The 22,731-nt window shown below is 41.8% G+C and overlaps 1 protein-coding gene across 1 annotated transcript in view; it reads right to left on the reverse strand.

Moving 5' to 3' along the window:
- The window catches only part of slc2a15a (solute carrier family 2 member 15a), a 197,886-nt gene that overhangs the window by 140,113 nt on the left and 35,042 nt on the right, over positions 1-22,731 (reverse strand). Inside the window, exons 7-8 of the mRNA XM_034131972.1 lie at positions 2,256-2,416; positions 392-516 (exon numbers count right to left, since the gene is read on the reverse strand). Coding sequence (XP_033987863.1) covers positions 392-516; positions 2,256-2,416 — 286 coding nt within the window. The remainder of the gene's footprint in view (positions 1-391; positions 517-2,255; positions 2,417-22,731) is intronic.

The following is a 22,731-nucleotide window of genomic DNA, read 5'->3' on the forward strand; positions in this document are numbered from 1 at the left end:
GTTTTAGGTGCTAAAGGTTTCATGTGCGCTGCTCCTCTGGCTTGGAACACCATGCAAAAAATATTGAAACTGAGCATTTTGATTCCCTTGCATCGTTTTAAAGCACGGCTGGATGAAATATTATTGGATACCTGTAAATGTAAATAGGTTGCTAATGCTAATTACCCCTGTAATTATGTTGTGATGTCCTTTTGTTTTCTGTTTGTTGTAACTAAATGTGTAACTAAATGTGCCGCAGGTCTCCCTTGTAAAAGAGATTGTTGATCTCAATGGGATTTTTTAACCTGGATAAATAAAGGCTACAAACAAACAAACAAACATACATTTGGCCATTTAAACATGCGCCATTACTTACAGCAGTAAATGTATAGGTGTGTAAATGTATGTGTACCTGAATGAATTCCTGTGATGAAGCGACCAATGATGACCATCTCAGGTGAACCACAAATCCTGCTGAAGCCCATCAGGGTGCTGGCAATAAACACCAGCACTGTTGTGTTTACCAGTGTGCCTTTCCTGAAGGCACACACACACACACACACACACACACACACACACACACACACACACACACACACACACACACACACACACACACACACACACACACACACACACACACACACACACACACACACACACACACACACACACACACACACACACACACACACACACACACACACACAAATTGATCAGCCTGTACATGTGATTAAGAATGTCCTGCTTAAAGTTTTCAGCGAGAGACATGTTTTGTATATATCTGAGCAACACAGTCTCACGGCATTTCGTGTTATAGTCACGAAATTAATCTATTGATTCGTGTTCACCAACACGATTTCGCCATTTTTTTCGTGTCACACAGAACGATTTTAAAAGCAATGTAAATAATAACAAATTAGAAGGAAAAAGACATTAAAAAAAATACAGATTTAAGTATTCTGACACAGAACGATTTTAGGAGCAATGTATTTATATTGGTAGTATGTTTCGTGCCTGCACCAAATAATAACAAATTAGAAGGAAAAAAAGATGACATAAAATACAGATTTCAGTATTCTGAGGCTCTGAGCCATTTCTTTTCCTCACTGACGGCAAAAAAACTGAGACATTATACAATTTAAAATAAAAGGGATAGGGTTAGGCTTAGGGTAAGATATTGAGTAAGAACATGTTTTTATGAACCACACAGCTTCTGGTCTTCCAAGACCCGACCGGACAAAAAGACGTGTTGCAGGCACGAAACATACTACCAATAGAAATACATTGCATTTAAAATCGTTCTGTGTGACACGAAAAAAAGGTGAAAATCGTGTTGGTGAACACGAATCAATAGATTAAATTAATTTCGTGACTAATAACACGAAATGCCGTGAGACTGGGTTGATCTGAGAACTATAATATATTGATGAAAAAGAGTATAATAGGGGACCTTTAATGTTGATCTGTTATAGCATGGTTATATCAATATAATAATAATCAATTTAATTTCATGAGAACTGTAACTACTCAATAGTAATGTCGGTTGTTTTCTGTTGAAATATGCCCCCCTGCTGCTCCACGTGACTTGAAATGATGCCCCCCTCTTTGTTCAGATAATTTAATGCCCATACTTGCACGTTAGCTGCGTGTTGCCAAGAGACTCTGTCTGAGTCTGCGCACCAACGAGAGAGAGCCAAAGTCTAAACCAAGGTTGCTCTCCATCTAGTCTCAACCAATCATAAATGTACGGGCAACGCCCTGTGTAATAAACATGTATTGTCACACGAGGTTCGGGGCTCTTTCCGGAAATAGTGGTTACAGATTACAGTTTTGCTGCCTGTGATTTCTATGACGTGACGGAGTCCTTGGCCAAGTCAATATATATATTTTGCTCTCTTATAATAAATAGTTAAACTTAGAAGTTGTCTGTCTTTCCTGGAATTTTGAACACAACAGTGGTCTTAATGAAAATGGTAATTTTTTGTTTTGCATGAATCTTCATGTTCAACCTTGTCGGTGTCAAACCAGCATTAGCAATGACGCACTTGGGACTATTTTAAGTGAGGTTACTTTCTGTTATGCTTTAGTCTACCAAATCATAAATGATACTTCACAGACACGTATGATTGGACGAGTGGCCATGGGCTCCTGCAGCCCTGCGTAGGGTTAAGGGAAGATTTTGGGGATGGTTAAAAGGAACCCACTTAACTGGTGTAGAACTGCTGTTAAATCTAGATCCTCTCCTGAACAATCTGTGGAAACAAATGTATTACCTGCCAAAGCGAGAGACCAGCATGCCCACGACGACGGAGCCCAGCAGACCTCCAATAGCGAAGACGGACACAGTGAGAGAGTACATCAGAGTGAGGGTCTCCCCGCTGAGGCCAGTCCCATTACGACTCAGGGCTGTCTTGTTGTAGAAGTCCTTTATGTACTGAAAGGTGGAGGAAGAGTGAAAACAGTAATGTAGGAAAGAACAGGAAGTCTGTGACACAGACTATAACAAATATATATATTTTATATGATGCAGTGTGTCCCTCTCTCCCCTGCTTTATCTTTGCCTCCCACAAGGCACTTATCAGGTGGGCTGATGAATACAGGTTGGGGGGGGGTTGTTAGAGGTGTTTTTTAAGTAAATGTTCTTTGAGAGGCAAGTCAGATTGTGTCTAGAAACTTGGGGTGGGTAATTGAATATTAGAGGACACATAGTTATTATCAGCCACAGGGCCGCCCCCCCCCCCCCCCCCCCCCCCCAAGCAATACACAAGAGAATATATAAAGAATAAATGAAAAATCTCTACAAAAGACCAATACACTACAAAAACTGAAACGTATTGACATGTTGGTTATATACATAAAGAAGGTTTCAAATGTATTCAGTATTGTATGAACATGTTTTAATCGGGGGGTGGACGTCACATCCTCTAGGGCAGTGGTTCCCAACCTGGAGGGGGTGCGCCAGGCCTCAGATGATTTGAGGTCTAATATCATAATTAGACTTTTCTTTTTTTTAAACATATAATTGTTACACAATACATGATTGTATACATTACAATAAAGTATAACAAAGAATTGATTAATTAATTTTGATAAAAATTCAAGTTAGTAGCTAATAAAGGCATAAAAAGACAGAAGGGTGCATGCTCCCCCGGGAAGATTTTTTTTTTTATATGGAAATTAAATGCATCAATCTGATGCACTTTGAGAGCAAAATTAAGCGATCTATGGATACCTCTCAACACCCATATGAAAAAGAACTGTAAACCGATTTTCTATTTCTTTATCGATATTTTACAAATCACTCCCCTTTTAAACTGTATTCTTGTTTTACTGTCATATAGTAGGCTATTTCATACCTGTTTTTCATTTATGCTCTTGTTTTTTTATACCTATAATGATCATATAAACGTGTGCCTCGGATATACTTATTTACATTCATCGTGACCAAGCCGTTTGAGACCCACCCCAAGTTAACTAGGCTATCTAAACACTGAGAGAGTCCTTTACTTCACCTGAGCTGAGGTTATCTGAGACTCTCAGTCTGACAGGAGAGAGTTCTCCCTCCACCTTGTTGAAAAAGCTCCTTATATCCGTTAGCGTAGCTAGCTAGCATCAGATGCTAACCACAACGATCTCCGGTACCGGTGCGCGCTCTCTCTCTCTCTCTCTCTCTCTCGCTCGCGCACGCACACAAAATGGCTCGTGCCACACACACACAGAGCAGAGCTTGAATGAAACACAGAGACCCAGAAGTACTTGTACTGTGGCCTACTGTAGCATATTAATTTCGAATCAATCATTTTCTAAATTATGAATTTTCACAAAAGAAAAAAAGAAGACATACATTTCTTGGGGGTGCTTAGGGGGTGCTATGGCTATCCTAGGGGGAGCTTCAGCGCCCCCCTGGCGCCGCAATGCTCCTGGGTCGTGCATTTGAGTCCTATACCTTGTGTTTTCAAGTTCGTGACAGAAATCTGTATTGTTTCATAGTTTTTCCTTCAAATGTTTTATTATTTCTAAAATGTTATTTAGTCAACAATAAGACACAATTATCCTTGTTTTTATTTATTTGTTTGATTGTGTCTGACTTTTTTGGAGTCCGTCAGGACCGAGAGTCGGAGCAGCTCATCCGAACGCAGGAAGCTGTATTTTTTTACCGGTTTCTTTTCATTTCAAAATAAGAGTTAATTCACATTAAAGACAAGAAACATAAATAACACATCCAATACAGGGTTTCCCACACATAGACTTTACTTGGGCGGGCCGCCCAGGTATATTAACGGCCGCCAAAGTATATTTCGCGACCCATTTATTTTATTTTTTTACTTTATCCGCACGACGCCATCTGCGATTAATTAACTAGTGGACAATGATCCCTCGCTCTACGCCTCCTGTATCTGTTCGCTCTGCTATCGCGTGAAGGGTCTGCTAACAAGCGACCAACAGAAAGGGAGACCTTACGAGAAACAGAGAAGACTGTATTTTTTTAAGAGATAGAAAAAAACTACAGGGGGCAGCTGCCCCCCCCCCCCCACTGTAGAGCCTTGCCCCCGGCTGCCCTCCTAACCTTTGTGTCCCTAAAACTGTACTTGTAGAAACAAACTTACACTATGTCCACAAGCAACAAAACAAGCAGTTCATTAAAGGTAGGGTAGGTAAGAATGGAGAAACCAGAGTAAGCTAGAATTTGAAAGTACACAACCGAAAAAAATCTGCCCCTTCCTTCAGACTTCCTTATAGAGCCCCTCCTCCAACACACACAAACGCACACATGAACAATGAGGGCACGAGATAAGTTTGTGCACGAGATGGAAGGCTGACAGGCAGGTAGGTCATCCCGTTATCTGCCGCGGGCCAGGGCAGATAATTGGTCTTGCTTTTTACAGCACCACGGCTTCCACAGATGAAATATTTGTATATATTTATTGTCAAAGCATTTAATTTATTCATTGCTATCGGGATGTTAAGAGCATTCCATGGAATATAACAAAGTGTTTCTGAAGTGAATTACCTACCTTACCTTTAATTAAAAGTGAATCATTTTAAATATCATCTTAGGCCTGTTTAAAACGCAGCTAAGGCCCTGCATTAAACTGCGGAGCGGCGTTCACACAGACAGCGGCTCACGCAGAGAGAGAGACCGAGCTGAAGGTGGATCAGCTTCCCCTGGGAGCATTTCCCCTTCAACTAGTTTTGTTTTTACTAAAGACGAGAGCTTGAAACAAAATATGAATAAAACGCTGCCGTTTGAATCGATAGCGTTTAACAGACGGTCGCTGTTTGGGGCGTTATTTTACAAAATACTACACAGACAGCGCAAGCTGGGAGGTCGATCACTTTTATTTGCTAAACTATGCGGTACTATTAAATCATGGGGGGGGGGTGCTGAGGGGGCTGCAGCACCCCCATCTGCGAGGCTCCACTAGTATTGCTAAGTAGGAGTAGATACACACTAGGGGGCAAGTAGAAAGTCAATGATAGAAATATAGAATAGAACATATCAAGAAGATACTGTAAGTGATATCGACAATAAAACAGTTTAGTGCTGGATGTACAACGATATTGATAGGAGAGGATGTGCAAAACAGACAAACTAATTAGGCTTTATTTAAACATTAAAGAATACTTTAGGTTAAGGTATTATTTTTAAATAGGCAAAACGCTTTGGGGGTATCTACAAATAAACATTTTATAATAAAGCTGCTTACCGACTTTCCCTGGTTTCCCGTGTGTTGCATTTTGGTTCTCAGCTCGTTCGTGACAGATATATTGCTAAATTGTTTGTGGGACTTGATAATTACCTTCCCTTAATGTTACTCAGCAGTAACTAAAGTCTGATTTAAGGGTTGTTTATATTTCACATCATTAGCCAAATCTGCAAAGTAACTAAAATACAAAATATTGGCCTAAAAATACACGATTAACCTCTGAATTGTAGTATAGAGTAGAATCTAAATTAAATAAGTAAAGTAACTAGGGACAGTGCTTGAGTAAATGTACTTAGTTACTTTACACCACTGCTGCCTATCACCTTTTCTGCAATGTCAAGCAAGTTTATTACAAGAGATGTATCCTTTAAATAAACTTGTGTATTTAAGGTTGTGGTAAACCACATAGTAAACTGTTATGGTTTCGCTTAAATAGTTATCAAAATCAATACATTCTTAACATCATGTTAATCTAAAGATGATAGATGGCTACTGCCAGAGATGGGGTCGTTACTCAAAAAAAGTAATATATTACATATTACTTTAAAAAAAAAAGTAATATTACTTTACTTTGTTTCTCTCTACATAAAGTAACGCGTTACTTTACTCTTAACTTTACTCGTTACTTTACTCGCAGGGCCGCCCCTCCCTACAGGCAGATCACGTAGACTGCGGAGGGTGCTTCATTTTGTGGAGGGAGCCTCACCTGAAGCGCAAATGCGGCGCACCTACAGTGTTACTCGTTACTTTACTCAACATCCTCACTCTGGTTCACGTTAGCATGTTGTCTTTGCAGGTGCTTATTGAGGTTTGACGTTGTGTTTGCAGCAGTGGATAAAAGCTTCTGGCCTGGACACAGTTTGCACCTCACCGTCACATTCCTGTCCTTTCTTCGGACAAACTCAAAATAATGGGCATACCTCCACCCCTCGAAAGTTATCGCTGTTGACTCAGCCATGTTTATGCACTGCATGTGGACACGCAAATGTTACGTAAATATAAACCTGCGGCGGAAATCCCTCTTGTCTGTCAAAGGGAGAATCTAGTAATTTAGTGGGAATGCTGATACAGCATTCCAACTATATGTTATTCTACGGACAAAATTATTATTATTCCGCCGGAATTTTGCACCACTTCTCCTCCTGCATTCAACATCGCAGAAACTCCGTTCAAACATCAAAACGTTCAGCTCGGTCGGGAATCGATGGCTATCATTTGGATTATTCATAACTTTCATAATTCCAGAGATACATCCCATAATTCATCACATTTTTAACCATTGAAGTCAATGGAGAAAATCTTCAGACTTGAACAATCTTCATGCGACTTCAACTGCTAACTGTTCATTCATACTTTCACTCAGAAACCTCATTCCAACTTTAAAATGTTACACATCTTTCTGACATTATTCGTGTAACACAACTTTTAAATCTGATTCTTACTTTTAGAGATATTAAACATTGTTCAGACCTTGGTAAAGAGGCTTTCTTCAGATTTTAACATTAACTAGAGTGCGTGATGTCACAGCTAGAGGGTAGGAAATCTTGAAAAAAAAATTAAACTGCCATAATTCCCAAACCCTACATTCCTGAGACATCATTTTTCATGACAAACGTAGGAAAACATAGCTTGAAAAATGACAAATAATTAAGCAAAGATAATTAAACAAAATGCCTCTTGAGGGCATGAAGTGACAAAAACTTTCAACATGTCTCCATTAAAACCCATTGTAATTTCAGGCTGATATTTCCTCACAGCAGCAGCCGCACACCTTTAGTTAAACTGCCAAAAAGGCCACATTATTAACCCGAAAGTACACAAAAATGACACTTCAGATACTCAACTTCCTTGACATGCTTCACGTTTTGAAATTTCACAGATATCTGTTATGGTTCTTCCACAAAACGTTCATATGTAAGAGGTTTATCTCTCATTCAGAACAATGCAAACCTTTGATCTCTACAGAGCTCGTTAGCTCAACTATAAACACCTGTGTAATGGAACACGATGATGTCATCACTCTGACAGTCTCTCTCTCTCTCTCTCTCTCTCTCTCTCTCTCTCTCTCTCTCTCTCTCTCTCTCTCTCTCTCTCTCTCTCTCTCTCTGCTCTCTCTCTCTCTCTCTCTCTCTCTCTCTCTCTCTCTCTCTCTCTCTCTCTCTCTCTCTCTCTCTCTCTCTCTCTCTCTCTCTCTCTCTCTCTCTCTCTCGGCCCAAAACTTCACAGGTTTGGTAACGATGCAGCCATCAACGCATCTAAGCGTATTATGGGGTGTCATCAAATGCCGTTGCCATGGCGACAGATCATTCACCATCACCACCAAGTTAGTTCAAAAGTTTGCAGTTCAAATATTCTGCTGCTTTTCCAAGCCTTTTTACTTTCTTTTCTTCACTCATCACACATTCAAGCCCCCAGTGTTCATGTATCATTTCAATCTAAATTCTTCACTTTCTTCTTACACATTACATTTCAGCATAGCAGTTTAGCGTCAGCTTTTCAGCATAACGCATTCCCACTAGCAATTTCTTCAGGAATTGCATTCTCTAGTTCTGTATGTTAGTAGGCTAACTGTAGTGTGTGATTACTGATTTTATAAAAGTAACGAAGTAACGCGTGTCGGGCAATGTTAGTAACTGTAGTGTGATTACTGAATTATAAAGGTAACGCCCAACTCTGGCTACTGCCATATTTGCTAAATTTGTCTCTGAACCTTGACAAGTGCATGTTTCAGGGCTTATCAATTAACAACAGGAGGGGTCACAGACATAGGACAGCTATTAAAGAAAACTCTTCTGACCTGAGCTGTCATGTGGGTATATATGAATGCTGCCCATTATTGACACAAGCAGTTTTCACCCATTTAGCAATTATATTTTTTTTATTTGATAACACCAATATGTTTCCCATCCCTTAAACTGCCAGGGGTGTACACAGTTTAATACTGGCAAATTCTAATTATAAGAAATATAACAATGTATTTTAAAACTACAATTCCCAGTAGAGACGCACCGTAGGGAGGCGTGTTGTGCGTTGGTGTTCGGATCAGGTTCAAACCCCACTGCAGTCAGCATGTCGTTGTGTCCCTGGGCAAGACACTTCACCCCAAATTGCTCCTGTGGGGATTGCCCACAGTATTGAGTATGTAAGTCGCTTTGGATAAAAGCGTCTAACAAGTGACATGTAATGTAATGTAGAAAATGTTGCGAAACACACTGTGGCAGCGTGGTGTGTTTAGAGCACCGGCTGCTGGAGTGATGGGAGTGGCTCGGCCGGAGACCAGACAGCTGACCAGAATCAGGTAATCAGTCACTGAATAAAAGCATGTGGTAATCTGGTTCTGGTAGGCTGGGTCCTGGGAGGAAGGACTGACTCGAACACCTCCAGGGAGGAAGGATGTTTCTCAATCGCGAGTACGCTTGCTTTGTAGCACATGTCTGCCGAGCATCTTGCTTCAGAAGCGAGGCAAGAATACTTCCTGGCATTCGGAAAACGAAGAGTGGAACAGGCTAGCAAGTGTGCAGGTGTGCGTCATATGAGAGGCCCCGCCTTACATCTTCCGCCACAGATTTGGGGAAATTGGTCCGTGCACAAAGCATTGTGGGGATTTTAAGACCGCAGAGTCATGTGCAGCCTCGATATTTCTCCAAACGGAGTACGCCGGCTCGGTAGATTTCCTAGTATGCTGGAGATTGGAACAGTACTTCGGCAGCACTCAATGACGTAGTATGCTTGAAATAGTGGCTCTGAAGCAGCTTTACTCGCGATTGAGAAACACCCACTGACTCGAACACCTCCAGGAATAGAGGATTAAGAGGAGGACTGACATATGTGTTTTTCTGTAGTTTGCCTAGTGGCTGCCTTTTGGGAACTGTTTTGTTTTGATCCCATCCCACTCTTTCTGTCATTTTTAACCCAAGTGTGAGCCCGAAACGCTCACAAACACAAATAGCCAGCATGTGTAGTTCTTCCGGTGTGTGGGTGGACTCGTTCGAATCCTGTATGTCTCATCGTCTGTCGTGGCTGGGCTGCGTTCCATTTTACGTGCCGTCGGTCGGCTGCTCGGCTGGAATACACATCTTTCTGGATGATAGTTACGACTGATAAGGCTTATTACTATATTTTTTTTTTATAACACAACACAAACCGATGGGAAACCCCACAGCAACAAAGAAAAGATGGTCTTAACATGACCCAATGCTCTAGTTAAAAAAATATTATATTATTAAACATCAGGGATGCAAACTCATCAGGTATGAAAAAGGTGACAAGGATCCGAGCCCCCCAACCCCACAGAATATCGGCTTTAAAATGAGGAATAACAGAGGATTTTAGCAGTCAGAACAACTAAAGCAGCAGTGTTAATAATAACAGAAACGCCAAAGAGTCACATCTAATAGAAATATATAAAAGCATTTATTTTAATTGTGTAGCAGTCAGTTTATAATTTTGGCAGGACTGTTGAGCATTTTGAAAATGTATTTTCATGCCTCTGTGCAATGCTTAGTCTTTCTATCTTTATAGCCACTGGTGTAAAGTAACTACGTTCATAAACTCAACAAGTACTATACTTGGGTACAATTTTGAGATACTTGTACTTTATTTATGTATTTCAATGTTTTGCTACTTTGTTCTTCTTCTCCTCTACAGTTCAGAGGTAAATGGTGTACTTTGACTCCACTACATGTATTTAATACCTTTAGTTAATTTACAGATTTGGATGAATGATGTGAAATATAATCAAGTGTTAAATCAGACTTTAGTTCCACCTGGAGTAAATCCACAAGCTACCCTGCAGTATACAAAGTCATTCAAACTAGCTGCACCTTTACCAGCTTTGAGAACACTTTAATGATCAATCATTATAAAACATATCATATATATTATTCTGAAATGGACCAATCTGCACAATTACTACTTTTACTGTCCCTACTTTAACTATATTTTAATGATAATACTTTTATACTTTTACTTGAGGAATATTTTGAATGCAGTACTTTTACTGTAACAGAGTATTCCTACACTCTGGTACTTCTACTTTTACTCAAGTACAAGACCTGAGTACTTCTACTTTTACTCAAGTACAAGATCTGAGTACTTCTACTTTTACTGTAGCTACTTTAACTATATTTTGATGATAATACTTTTGTATTTTTATTTGAGGAACATTTTGATTGCAGGATTGTTCCTACACTCTGGTACTTCTACTTTTACTCAAACCTGAGTACTTATACTTTTACTCAAGTACAAGATTTGAGTACTTTTACTTTTACTCAAGTACAAGACCTGAGTACTTCTACTTTTACTTAAGTACAAGATCTATACTTATACCACCTCCGTTTATAGCCTATGAAAAAAACTATTAGAAAACGAAGGCTGAAGCTAACGTTACAATGTATGCTAGTTAGCTAGCTCAACGATAATATTGCGACAGAAAAACTTTTCAGTGCACATCACGCTCTGCCGCTCCGACAGGGAACTCTGCTCTGAACACCTGAACGGCCCGTTCTAACAGCTGTTCACCAGCGGTCCAGTCTGTGCCACAGTGACTCCGGACCGCACAGTTAATATTAACGAACGCACCCGTAGGTAATGTAGCTAATTAAGCTAGACCATCATAGCGGAGCGGCAGAGCCTTATTATACATCCATGAGCAGAGCCGACAGGCAGGAAGACTCGAGCACACAGCTTGCGCTGCATTATAATATATAAAAAAAGAACACCATGCGTGTCATGATGGCACATAACAGCTCGCGGCCGCAGATTATTCCGGGTCCCAGACCCCCCCCATACCCCGAAAATATTTTTATTGCAGATATACATGAATCACACAAACGACCTATTTTGGATTCAAAACGGCGAATTTCGCCGAAAGGTGACAAGTTTGCGTCCCTGATAATATTAAAATGAACTCTTATTTTGTAATGAAAATAAACCGGTATTCGGAAGAGCTGCTCCGACTCTCGGTCCTGACGGACTCCAAAAAAGTCCGACATTATACAATCAAACAAATAAATAAAAACAAGGATAATTGTGTCTTATTGTTGACTAACTAACAGTGTGTGGTTTAGAAAAGAATACAAAATTAGAAGAAAAAAGAACTATGAAACAATACAGATTTCAGTATTCTGAGCCCCTACTCTACCTATCTGATGGCAAAAAAAGTCTGACATTATACAATAAAAATAAAGAAGTAAAAACAATAAGTGTGGCTCGAGAGTAAGAAAATGTGTGATAAACGCTGTGAGAATGGGTCGGCGGAGAGCATTTCTCTGCGATCTCAACTTGTCAATTACTGACGTTCAGGAAGCTCAATGCAAGTCTATGGGACTCCCTGATAGTTGATTGTCGACGCTAAAGGGCCTCCCCGTACGTTTGAAAGTAACGCCAAGGGATAAAGTCACTATAGAATAGAATAGAATAGGGGAGGGATGAAACCCTCTTTAATGGTCACACATGCAGAGCACACAGCACACACAGTGAAATTTGGCCTCTGCTTTTAACCCATCCTAGTACAAGGAGTCTAGTACTAGGAGCAGTGGGCAGCTATTGTACAGCGCCTGGGGAGCAATGGGAGTGGGGGGGAAGGGGGGTGTCCGGTGCCTTGCTCAAGGGCACCACGGCAGGGCAGGAGGTGAACTGGGACCTCTCCAAGTAGAAGTCCACACTCCATATTTAGGTCTGGTCGGGGACTTGAACCAGCGACCCTACGGCTCCCAGTCCAAGCCCCTACTGACTGAGCCACTGCCGGACCATTTGAATTTGCCGGACCAGGACATTTGAATGAGAACGTGTTGACCACCTAGCTCTTTCAGGCCCCCTAACATTTTGGCTGGACATCAAACAGACTTTCTCCTGCAAGCTAAAGTAAACAGATATGGTTCTAAACTGTATTGAAGTAAACATGTATTATTTTGAATTGTATTTTAGTGAACATGTATTGTTTGAACTGTTTTAAGTAATCACATATATACATATTGTATTCTCACTTACAACTCACTGACCCAGAGATCCTGTTACACACACATACACCTCCTCCCACCAGCACACACACATATTCTTTTCAAGGTCCTTTCTGGGCATCAATATATTGATGACGTCTGCACTATATACCGCAGCATCAGGACAAAGACTTTTCTTGCAATATTTGTATTTTGCATGTCTACACTGTAGCTGTGCATGTGACAATTAAGCCCTTTAAACCTTTGAAGCACTACCTCATCTCCTGTCAGCTCTACTAATGAAAGCTGCGGTCCTAAAAAATGCCCTCAAATTTGGTTTTCAAAATATCAGATAATCTCCTCCCCCATATCTCAGCCTCCCACAACCCACTTCACACATCTACAATTAATCTGTCAGAATAAGGACTGACAGATATCTGGAGAATACACAACCAAAAACAAAAAAGAGTATTCTTATCACTCTTCCTACCACAAAACTTGCTCCTACATCGACCTCTTTCGCATCAACAACTCGCTCACAGATGGCGCCACAGTATCACACTTTCAAACAGCTCCAATCACCTGCAAATTACTAACAGGAGTTCACACCCACCACCCAGATGGCGCTTAAACACAACCCTCCAGAATGCAGTGGCGGATATTGATATGGGCGACATGGGCGTTTGCCCAGGGCAAGTTTTTTTTTATCGCCAATTTGTAAAAAATGTCTTTTTTAGTGTATTGTTGTTGGTGTTGTGGGTCGAAGGGGGCGCGGCCTCCCTTATGACACAGCAGGCAGCTGGGATGGAAGGTCTCACACTCAAAGAAGGGCGGGGGTGATCTCAGGTCTCCTCACTATGGGGGGGAGAGAGAGGGGGGGGGCGGGTACACTATCTCTATCAAATAAACACTTTCGATGTTTATAAAGTAGTACTGCAATTAGTCAAATGTATCTCACGCCTCGAAATGCCACCAAATTCATTCATACAATATAAATAGTTTTGCAGAAGAAGGCAAGGAAGGTCAGACTTTAGAGGGCAGTTTGGGAGTTTAACTTTAACTATAGAGAGGCCTAATTCTGTAAATAAGTTATTTAACGAGTGTTCTGTTCGGTTTGTGTGTTGAAAGATTTGTGCAATTTAGTATTTTCATTCTATAGCTTATGTCTTTTTATTTATGAATGTATGTTTCCTACTACTTTTTATATTCATGTTTATTTTGTGATATTGTTATTTAATTTGTGTAGTTATTTTGATAATTTTGGGGTGGCAGTGGCTCAGTCTGTAGGGACTTGGATTGTGGGGACTTGGTCTTGGAACCGAAGGGTCGTCGGTTCACGTCCTGATTGGACCAAAAACATAAATAAATATGCAGTGTGAGCTGGTAGCTGGAGAGGTGCCAGTTCACCTCCAAGGCCACTGCCGAGGTGCCCTTGAGCAAGACATCCAACCTCGAAACTGTTCCCTGACGCTGGCTTACTGGCAGCCTCTCTGCTCTGCCACCTCTCCTGTCTGCATGTGGTTTGTGCATGTCTGTGTATGTCTGTGTGTAAACACAAAAGAGTGGAGAAAGACATTTCCCTCTCAGGGATTAATAAATTATGTATTCTTCTTCTTCATATTGCACGAAAAAAAAGTAATAGAAAGATAACTTTTCAGGAAGTGAAGAGACTGGACACACCAACAGTATCACAAAAAAATATGTAAAAGGTACGTTGGTCCACAGGGCAAAACATAGTATATTCACAAATAACCCTCTCAAGACGGTCACGTGATCGCAAACTTTCCCAGTGTGAGAAAAAAAAAAGCATGGCGGACACCAGATTAATTTTTTTGTGGAGAATCCTAAATTGTAGGATAGTTTGGCCATTATAATGCTTTTTGATTAGATCTCTAGCGAGAACTGTATATTGTACTTTTAAAATCTACGTCCAGTGGATGTGTAGGATCTATAATTTGATAGATATTACAAAGATGATGTGAGGTCTCGCCAGGAGAACGTGTATATACTACGTATTTAACTATAGAGGTTGCTCTGCGCGCATCCCCTGAAATTGTGAGATTGCTACGTGTTTCCCCCAATTCATTTCTATTGACCATGGTCCATGTCAAGTTATCGTCAACTCTGAAAACCGTGAAAACAGTATTTCCGGTCTCTGCGTTTCATAGTAACTAAGGTGGTTGCTAGGGACGCATATCATTCCATTGTAATAAACGGTTCGGCTGCATAAAATATTACACATCTGCCGTAGTTCTTTATTTATAGAGCCCTGATTAGAAGACTTTTGGACAAACTGGAAGACCTTTGACAACAAAACTGCATGCATGATGTGGATAACAAATATATCAGCAATTAACGTGTTTAGCTCTTAAACACGGGGCCTATTTTTCAGGCCTCAGGTTCGAAAATGACATGCCCAGAATGAATAAGTATATCTTCACAACTAAAAGGGGTAAATGAATAATCTTTTTTCTCAAAGCAATGATACACCTGTGAGTTGGATGTAGAAGTGTCAGAATCAATATAGATGTTGCTGTGTCAGAGTAAATTCAGATTGAACATAGTAAAAAGAGCGGTTTAGCACAAGTAGGTCCAGGCGGACTCACTAAATGGTGCCATTTGGGTACATTTGGTTACCATCAGTGCCATTTGACCTTTCTCAGGTACCAGACTGTAAAACGAATTGTATTTCATTGAAATATCACTATAGGTATTCATTCCATCCAAATACAACTGTTTTTTTACCTTTTTTGAAAATTCACCCAGACCTCTATACCCTTTTTCGCCACAAAGCGTTATGATACACGAGCTGCCAGTCAGACCTCTGCATTACGCGGGGCCGTATCCCTGGAACCCATAGGTCAAATTGGGTGATTGACACCTCTTTTTAACCGTTAGAGCCAATAGAATCGAGGGGCAGTTCATAAATCCATGTAAACATTACCATTGGTCAGTTAGAATGACGCACACACAGCATGCCCTAAAGCAGAAGCCTAGGCCTGCTCAACATTATACCCCGTTTATTACCAATAAATGTAATGATAGATTATAAGTAATCATTTCAAAGTGACACAGAGACATTGGATTAAGCAGCAGCATTTTTATGGCCTTGAACACAACTTTTGATCACAAAACAACAAAGGTAAGACTTATTTTTATGTAAAGTGAAGTTGTTTGTTGCTCTTTCCTGGCTGCTAGTTCAGTGAGTTTTGGTCATACAGTGATTAGACTTATACCCATGGAATCTAAGCTTTTCATATGACATGTGTGCTAGCACCGTTAGCATGTTTTCATTAAGTGCTGATTTAGACGCTTGGTGTTGGAATTGTGTTTTGTTTAGGAAATAATTGTTATTATCATCTGTTAGCTGAGTTTCTTCCCGTTAAGTGGGTATGCCATATTAATAGGTTGTTAAATGTTAACAAGCCCTTCGATGGTGTTTCTTACAAGATGCTGCGCTAGGGGTCAAACAACATCTTTAATTTCTCTTCACACAATACGTCTCCTTGCAGTATCATTAGTAATTCCGCTGACTTTTGTATTTGATCCAATCGGTAGATAGGCTATATTTTACACCTTTTTGCATACCCAAAATGAACTACAAAACATGATGTCGTTTTGCAGAACGGTGCACAGCTGATATAATGGGACTTGTAGTTTTTAAAGATATTATTGATTTTCTTTGCATTAAAGAATGTAAACACTAGGGTGAGTCCTGATTCATCCGGATCATTAACCCGGATCCTAGTAATGACCTGGGAGTGACGAGTCTCCCCTCTCCATTAACCCAAGTCCTACACCTGGTGACGTACAAATTAAAACTATAAATTGCTTCACTCGTTACTCTCCTTATAACATGTAAAATCACATTACAACGTACCCCAGTCCATCTGTCGAGCCTTTAGTAAGTAGGACTGCCGCCCTCACTACAAAATTAGGTTATTTTTAACCTTTTAAATTGTTGGTTAACAATTTAACTAAATTAATTTAATTTAATTTAATATAATTTAATTATTGTGTTGCCCCTGCACAACAATTTGACGGAAGAACTACACATACAGAAGAACTACACAAGCCCTGAGACACAAAAACTGTGTCTCAGGGCTTCTTAACATTTAACAACCTATTAATGTGTCATACCCACTTAACGAGATGAAACTCAGCTAACTGACGATATGAACCATTTTTACCTAAACAAAACACAACATAACTCACGGGAGCGATCTTTTATACTTCATGCAATCTGCACAAACTAGATATCATATGAAAGCTGAGATTCCACAGATTCCAATGGTATAAGTATCATCACTGTGACCAGAACTCACGGCAGCGAAAGCCAGCAAAGACAACACACAACTTCACTTTACGGGTCCTAAACGGCAAATACGTCTTACCTTTGCTGTTTTCTGATCAAAAGTTATGTTCAAGGGCATTACAACGCATATAAACGCTGCTGAAGGTTAATCCAATATCTCTGTGTCACTTTGAAATTATTACTGATAATCCATCATAACATTTAGCGCGTTCACACCGGAGTACTTTTCCCACAATAGTTCATCAGAACTACGATATATTTGCGTTCACACCAAAAAGCCCCAGGAACTAAATTAGTTCATCAGAACAATTTTTACGCCGTTTTCAGTCCCTGCTCGAGAGCTACATGCAATGCATTGTTTTAATCTGCACAATACTGGTCTCAGATGTACTTTTATTTGCTCGGTAGATCGAGTTAGCAATGCTAGGTTGAATTGGGTAACACTGTTAGCAGGCCGGAACCGAGCTAGCTAATAACATCTAGCTAGCTCGCTAGCTATTCTCGGCCGCTATAAAAACGTTTTGACTTGTGAATAAGTGTGCAATGTTCTGTCATTTGCTTCACTAACTCATGGCACTAATCGTGTGTTTCAGGCGAGGTGTTTCTCTCTGGATTGGAAACTAGTGAGCTTTCCCCTCCGGGATAAAACGATAATATAACGTTAGCAATTAGCATGCTAGCTGTACTGGAATGAATAGGGAGGTAAACAAATTATGGTAGTTGCTATAATTTTATGTGTAATTTGCAACATTCATTCTACATGTTAATGGTAAAAGCTTAAACAGTTGATTACCTGCATGCCACAAAGACTGATGTTCTAATATTTTGCACATTTAAGTAAAAATGTAATTGAAATTCAATTTATTTTTCCTTTTTTGTATTGATTGTTATAATTGTACTCAGCCATGTTATGTTAGATGTCAATCTACTTACACTGTAACTATTCTGGCCTTGAAAGAAGGTTACGCATCTAACTGATGTCCACTAATCCCTATACAACAAAGTTCAAGCATACATTAAGCACAAAACAATAAATAAGGGCACTTTGATATTTATTTATTTTTTATTTGATATTATTTGATCCTATCTTATCTTCTACTTTACACCTGCATTTTGTACACTGTCCCTGACTGCACCATGTCCAATGTTGTCTCTGTTGACAACCTACTAGGCGATTAAACTGATCTTGTATCTTGCTTATTTCTCCTTAGGAAAGCGGGCATGGGATGACAGCTTTCTTGACACCATCATGGCGATGGAGGACCGCCGTGCCATGGTCAGCAAGGAGAATGAAGACCTGCATGCCAAGGAGATGCACGACGAACGGCTGCTGCATTCACACAAGGCCCAGAAATCGGACGACCAGCTATATATATATATATATACCTATATATATATATATATATATATATATATACCTATATATATATATATATATATATATATGTGTTTTGATACTACTGACACTTTATTTTATATTGAAAATGTTAACTTTTATTTACATGCATACGACACACAGCGTGATGCTGTTATTGATATTGTCTTGAGTGTGCAATAAAAGAGAACCTACATGGCGATTAAACGGAGCCTGTATCTTACATTTTTCATTACATTTCATGTAACTAAGCTTGCTTATTTCTCCTCTGACACTTTATCTTTACAGTGACCGGTGTAGCATCCTATACATCACATGTAAGTGATTATTCTGATACCATCATGTTTCATCGGTTATAAACTGGCGAAGCTTTATTTATTGTGGCTTTCAAAAAGATAATTTCATTGTATTTCAAAATGGCGTCCAACACAAGCACTATTTATTTATAGAAAGAGAAATGGTTAAGTTTGTAATTACCAGTGTTGTGAGTTCAATATATTTAATTAATTATAGTAAGGGAACATCTTAGGAGTTAGTGTAGTGAGTTTCAGAGCAGTGTAATAATTATTTGACCTAAAACTAAATGTTTTTATGAACATGACATGGGGATTTGCTAACTTTTGATTTCCTCCATTTTACACGACACAAATGGAGGCCACTATGGGCCAAAACTAACACGTAGGTTTCTGTAGGGTTCATGGCAGACGGATGCAGTTGCTCTCAGGAGGATATATAATAAAGGTGTGTTAACTGCTGAGCCTATTTAGTGTGCATACGACACACCTGGCACAGTTTATTCATTTCACACAGGTTACGCAATCCATAACGCGTGCATGTCGTCGTCCAATCCTTTTGTCAATCCTTCTTAACCGCCTTCGCTTCCGAATCAGCATTGCTATTGCATTTGACTGGTCGACGATCTGTATTTGTGTTTGCTTAAATAACTCAGACGAAGCTCATGTCTGAGGTCGGAAGGTAAACAGACGCCTCATATACAGCAGGTGTGGGAAAAGTACTTGGTGTGAACGCGCCTATTTATGTCAATAAACGTACTTTTCATATAGAGTTTAAGAGAGCTTCCGGTTTTGGGCATGCTGGCTGCGCATCACTCTCATTCACCAATGGTAATGTTTAGATGGATTTAGGGACTTCCCCTCAATTCTATTGGCTCTAACGGTTCAAAAGAGGTGTCAATCACCAACATCAACCGATGGGTTCAAGAGATATGGCAAATACACCCAAATCACCCCAGAGGTGTTTTTTTTCTTTCTAAATCTCTCTAAAAAGGTCAAATTTCACTTGTTTTGCATCAATCTTGATACAGGGTACTTATTATATGTTATAGTTCGGATTCCTAAAGCTTTTTGTCTACTATCCCATCATTCAAGGGTGGTTATATCTCTCACAGGCTCCGCCCTCCACTGGACTCTATGGGTACTACCTTATCATGCAAGCATTCACCTACTGAGATTTCTATAGACGTAGCCGGCCCCGGGGCGGGCCTACCTGAATGCGTGCGCATCTCACTTCCATATAAAAGGAGGCCTCGCCTCCTGACCACCATCCTTTACTCTTCAGCGAGCGGAGGTGATAGCCTAGCACTGAGTCCAAGACGTATTATTTGAGAGAAAGGAAGAAAGAAAACGAGTATTTTTTGAAATCATGCCCTGGATTAAATAGCGGGCGTCGATCCCCACCACCTCTGCTTCGAGTGTGGGGGACCAGGATATGGCCGAGGCGGTGCAATTCACGTTCGCCATTCCTTCCGGGTCCGGCGTCCATGGAAGTCCACCGCCCAGGGCTGTACTCTCCCTGGATGATGATCATGGCGGCAGGTGTGTGGGCTACTCGCTCATTGCTAGAGATGCCCCCGCCTCACAAGGTCAGAGCGATTATTGGGCCGCAAGGCCGAATAAGTAGCTTGGTCCACAGGCCTTGACCCAGGCCCGGTTCCCTTTGGGGGACCGGTGCTCGGTGGCTTCACATGATATAGGGGCGACCCTACTTCATCACAGGCCGCCGCCGCCGCTGCCTGCCGTGTGATGTCCCTGGAATATCACGCCGCATGGCACTTTCCAAAGAGGACCGTGTTGATCTCCTGGGAGCCCCCGTGTTTACGGAAGGGCTCTTTGGATCGATCTCCTTGCTCACGGGATAAGGAGTAATCGCAGCGTGGCTGCTTCTTGCCCATCCCCAGAGGAAGAAACACTGTCATACACTCCCCGCCTCTGCTGTAAACCCCAGTATAGGGAGTCAGCAGGTGGGTATGTGCACGTGAGTGGGATAAACCGAGTGCTGTCAAAGCACTGTGCGGGTTCAAGAGACGCTATTGCCGGCGTGCTGTTGTCAGAAAACACACCTTGCCTGGTATAGCTCCGATTAATGCATTTCACCGTTGAATGGGAAATACAGCGTTAATACGTGGGCGCGCGGCCCTCGTAAGAGTGGCCGCGGTGCGTTCAGGGACCTCCGCAGGAGAACGGTGGTTTACGTTTGTAAACTCTAGTTCTGGAGTGGTGTGTGTGTGTGTGGGAAAATGCATTCAGTAAAAACGGTTGCATTATCCCAGAGTAAGAGTCATCTCTCTCCACAATTCCACTTTTCCCCATAATGTCCGTTTCAAAGAGAGGGCATTGTGACGGCGCGCGCGGCCCCCCTCCCCTGAGGGCGGGCCGCGGTGCGTTCAAAGACCTCAGAGAGAAGAGTCACCGCGGCGCGCGTGCTCCTCCACAGGCCTGCAGACGAGAGAGCGCAGCGCGACGGTGAGACGAAGGGAGAGGTGCCGGCACGGAGATTCCGTGCCCGCGGCGCCCTCCACCTCTTCGGCCCACCCCGTGGAACCGGCGTGTCGGCACTCACGGGGACGGGCTGCCCAGCCCCGGCAGGCTCCGCAGCAGCAGAGAGCGGCCGGGTGGAGTGCTCCGTCTTTACGGAGCTGTCTGGCGGGGGGAGAAAATCTATCCGCCCGGGACGAGAGGGCGAATCCCGCCTCCTCCCTGTACAATGCACAGATCACTACGTTTTCTAAATAAAAATGAGGTTGATCTGTATCCAAATCTAGGTGTCTTTTGTTTTCACAAATGCTACACTTACACACAATGTTAACCGTACAAATTCCCCATTCGCTGCCCCAGCTGTAGCTCCTGTAAAGGAGGTGACTAGTGGGCATGCGCAGATGAGAGGGATGAACCGCAGGGAGTGCTATCTAAAGGAAAGCGCTATGCGGTTACAGGGACATTATGGCCGGCGTATTGCTGTCAGAGAACACACTACGCCTCGAGCAAAGACTCCAGTTAATGCAGTTTACCGTAGTGGTAAAGGCTGCATTATGGCGGAGCACGCGCACACACAAGAGCGTGAGGCGGTGCGTTCAGGTACCTCAGTAAATAATCGGCCCTTTCTGTGTCGACCCTCCATGGGCAAATCTTCCATTCATGGGGAGTTTTGCGGCGGTACGGGTCACCAGAGAGTATCACAGCTTCATAGCTGCGGCCCCACAGCTGAGGGCTTGTCCATAAACACAATGTTATGGGGAATGGAAACTCAGCTGTGTACTAATAAGGTGGATGGACAGGTCACTGAAACGGGGCTATTCACTCCAGTTTTGCAGCGTCCCACCTCCTTTTATGGGCATGCGAGAGGTAAATCTGTCCTCCCAGGAGGAGATGGGTTTCCTCTCATAAGAGATTCGGGCTCTGGTGCAGAAGCAGGCTGTGGGTGTTTCTCAATCACGAGTAAAGCTGCTTCAGAGCCACTATTTCAAGCATAATATGTCATCGAGTGCCGCCGAAGTACTGTTCCAATCTCCAGCATACTTGGAAATCTACCGAGCCCGGCGTACTCCGTTTGGAGAAATATCGAGGCTGCACATGAGTAGACTCCGCGGTCTTAAAATCCCCACAATGCTTTGCGCACGGACCAATTTCCCCAAATCTGTGGCGGAAGATGTAAGCGGGGCCTCTCATATGACGCACACCTGCACACTTGCTAGCGTGTTCCACACTTCGTTTTCCGAATGCCAGGAAGTATTCTTGACTCGCTTCTGAAGCAAGATGCTCGGCAGACATGTGCTACCAAGCAAGTGTACTCGCGATTGAGAAACACCCTGTGTCTGTTGTGCACCCTCAGCACAGAGAAAAGGGTCTTTATTCCATGTACTTCCTGATTTTCAGGAAGACAGGGGAATTCAGACCTATTCTAGATCTCCGCGGCCTGAATCGCCACATTTCCTGCAGGAAATTCCGCATGGTAACTATGAAACAGTTACTGGGCTTGTGCAGCCAGGCGATTGGTTCACCACCATCGACCTGAAAGACGCATACTTTCATGTAGAAATTGCTCCAGAGCACAGAAAGTATCTGCGTTTTGCCTTCCAGGGGATAGCTTACGAGTACAACAGGCTGCCGTTCGGAA

Source organism: Trematomus bernacchii, unplaced genomic scaffold (assembly GCF_902827165.1).
Source record: "Trematomus bernacchii unplaced genomic scaffold, fTreBer1.1, whole genome shotgun sequence".
NCBI lineage: Eukaryota > Metazoa > Chordata > Actinopteri > Perciformes > Nototheniidae > Trematomus > Trematomus bernacchii.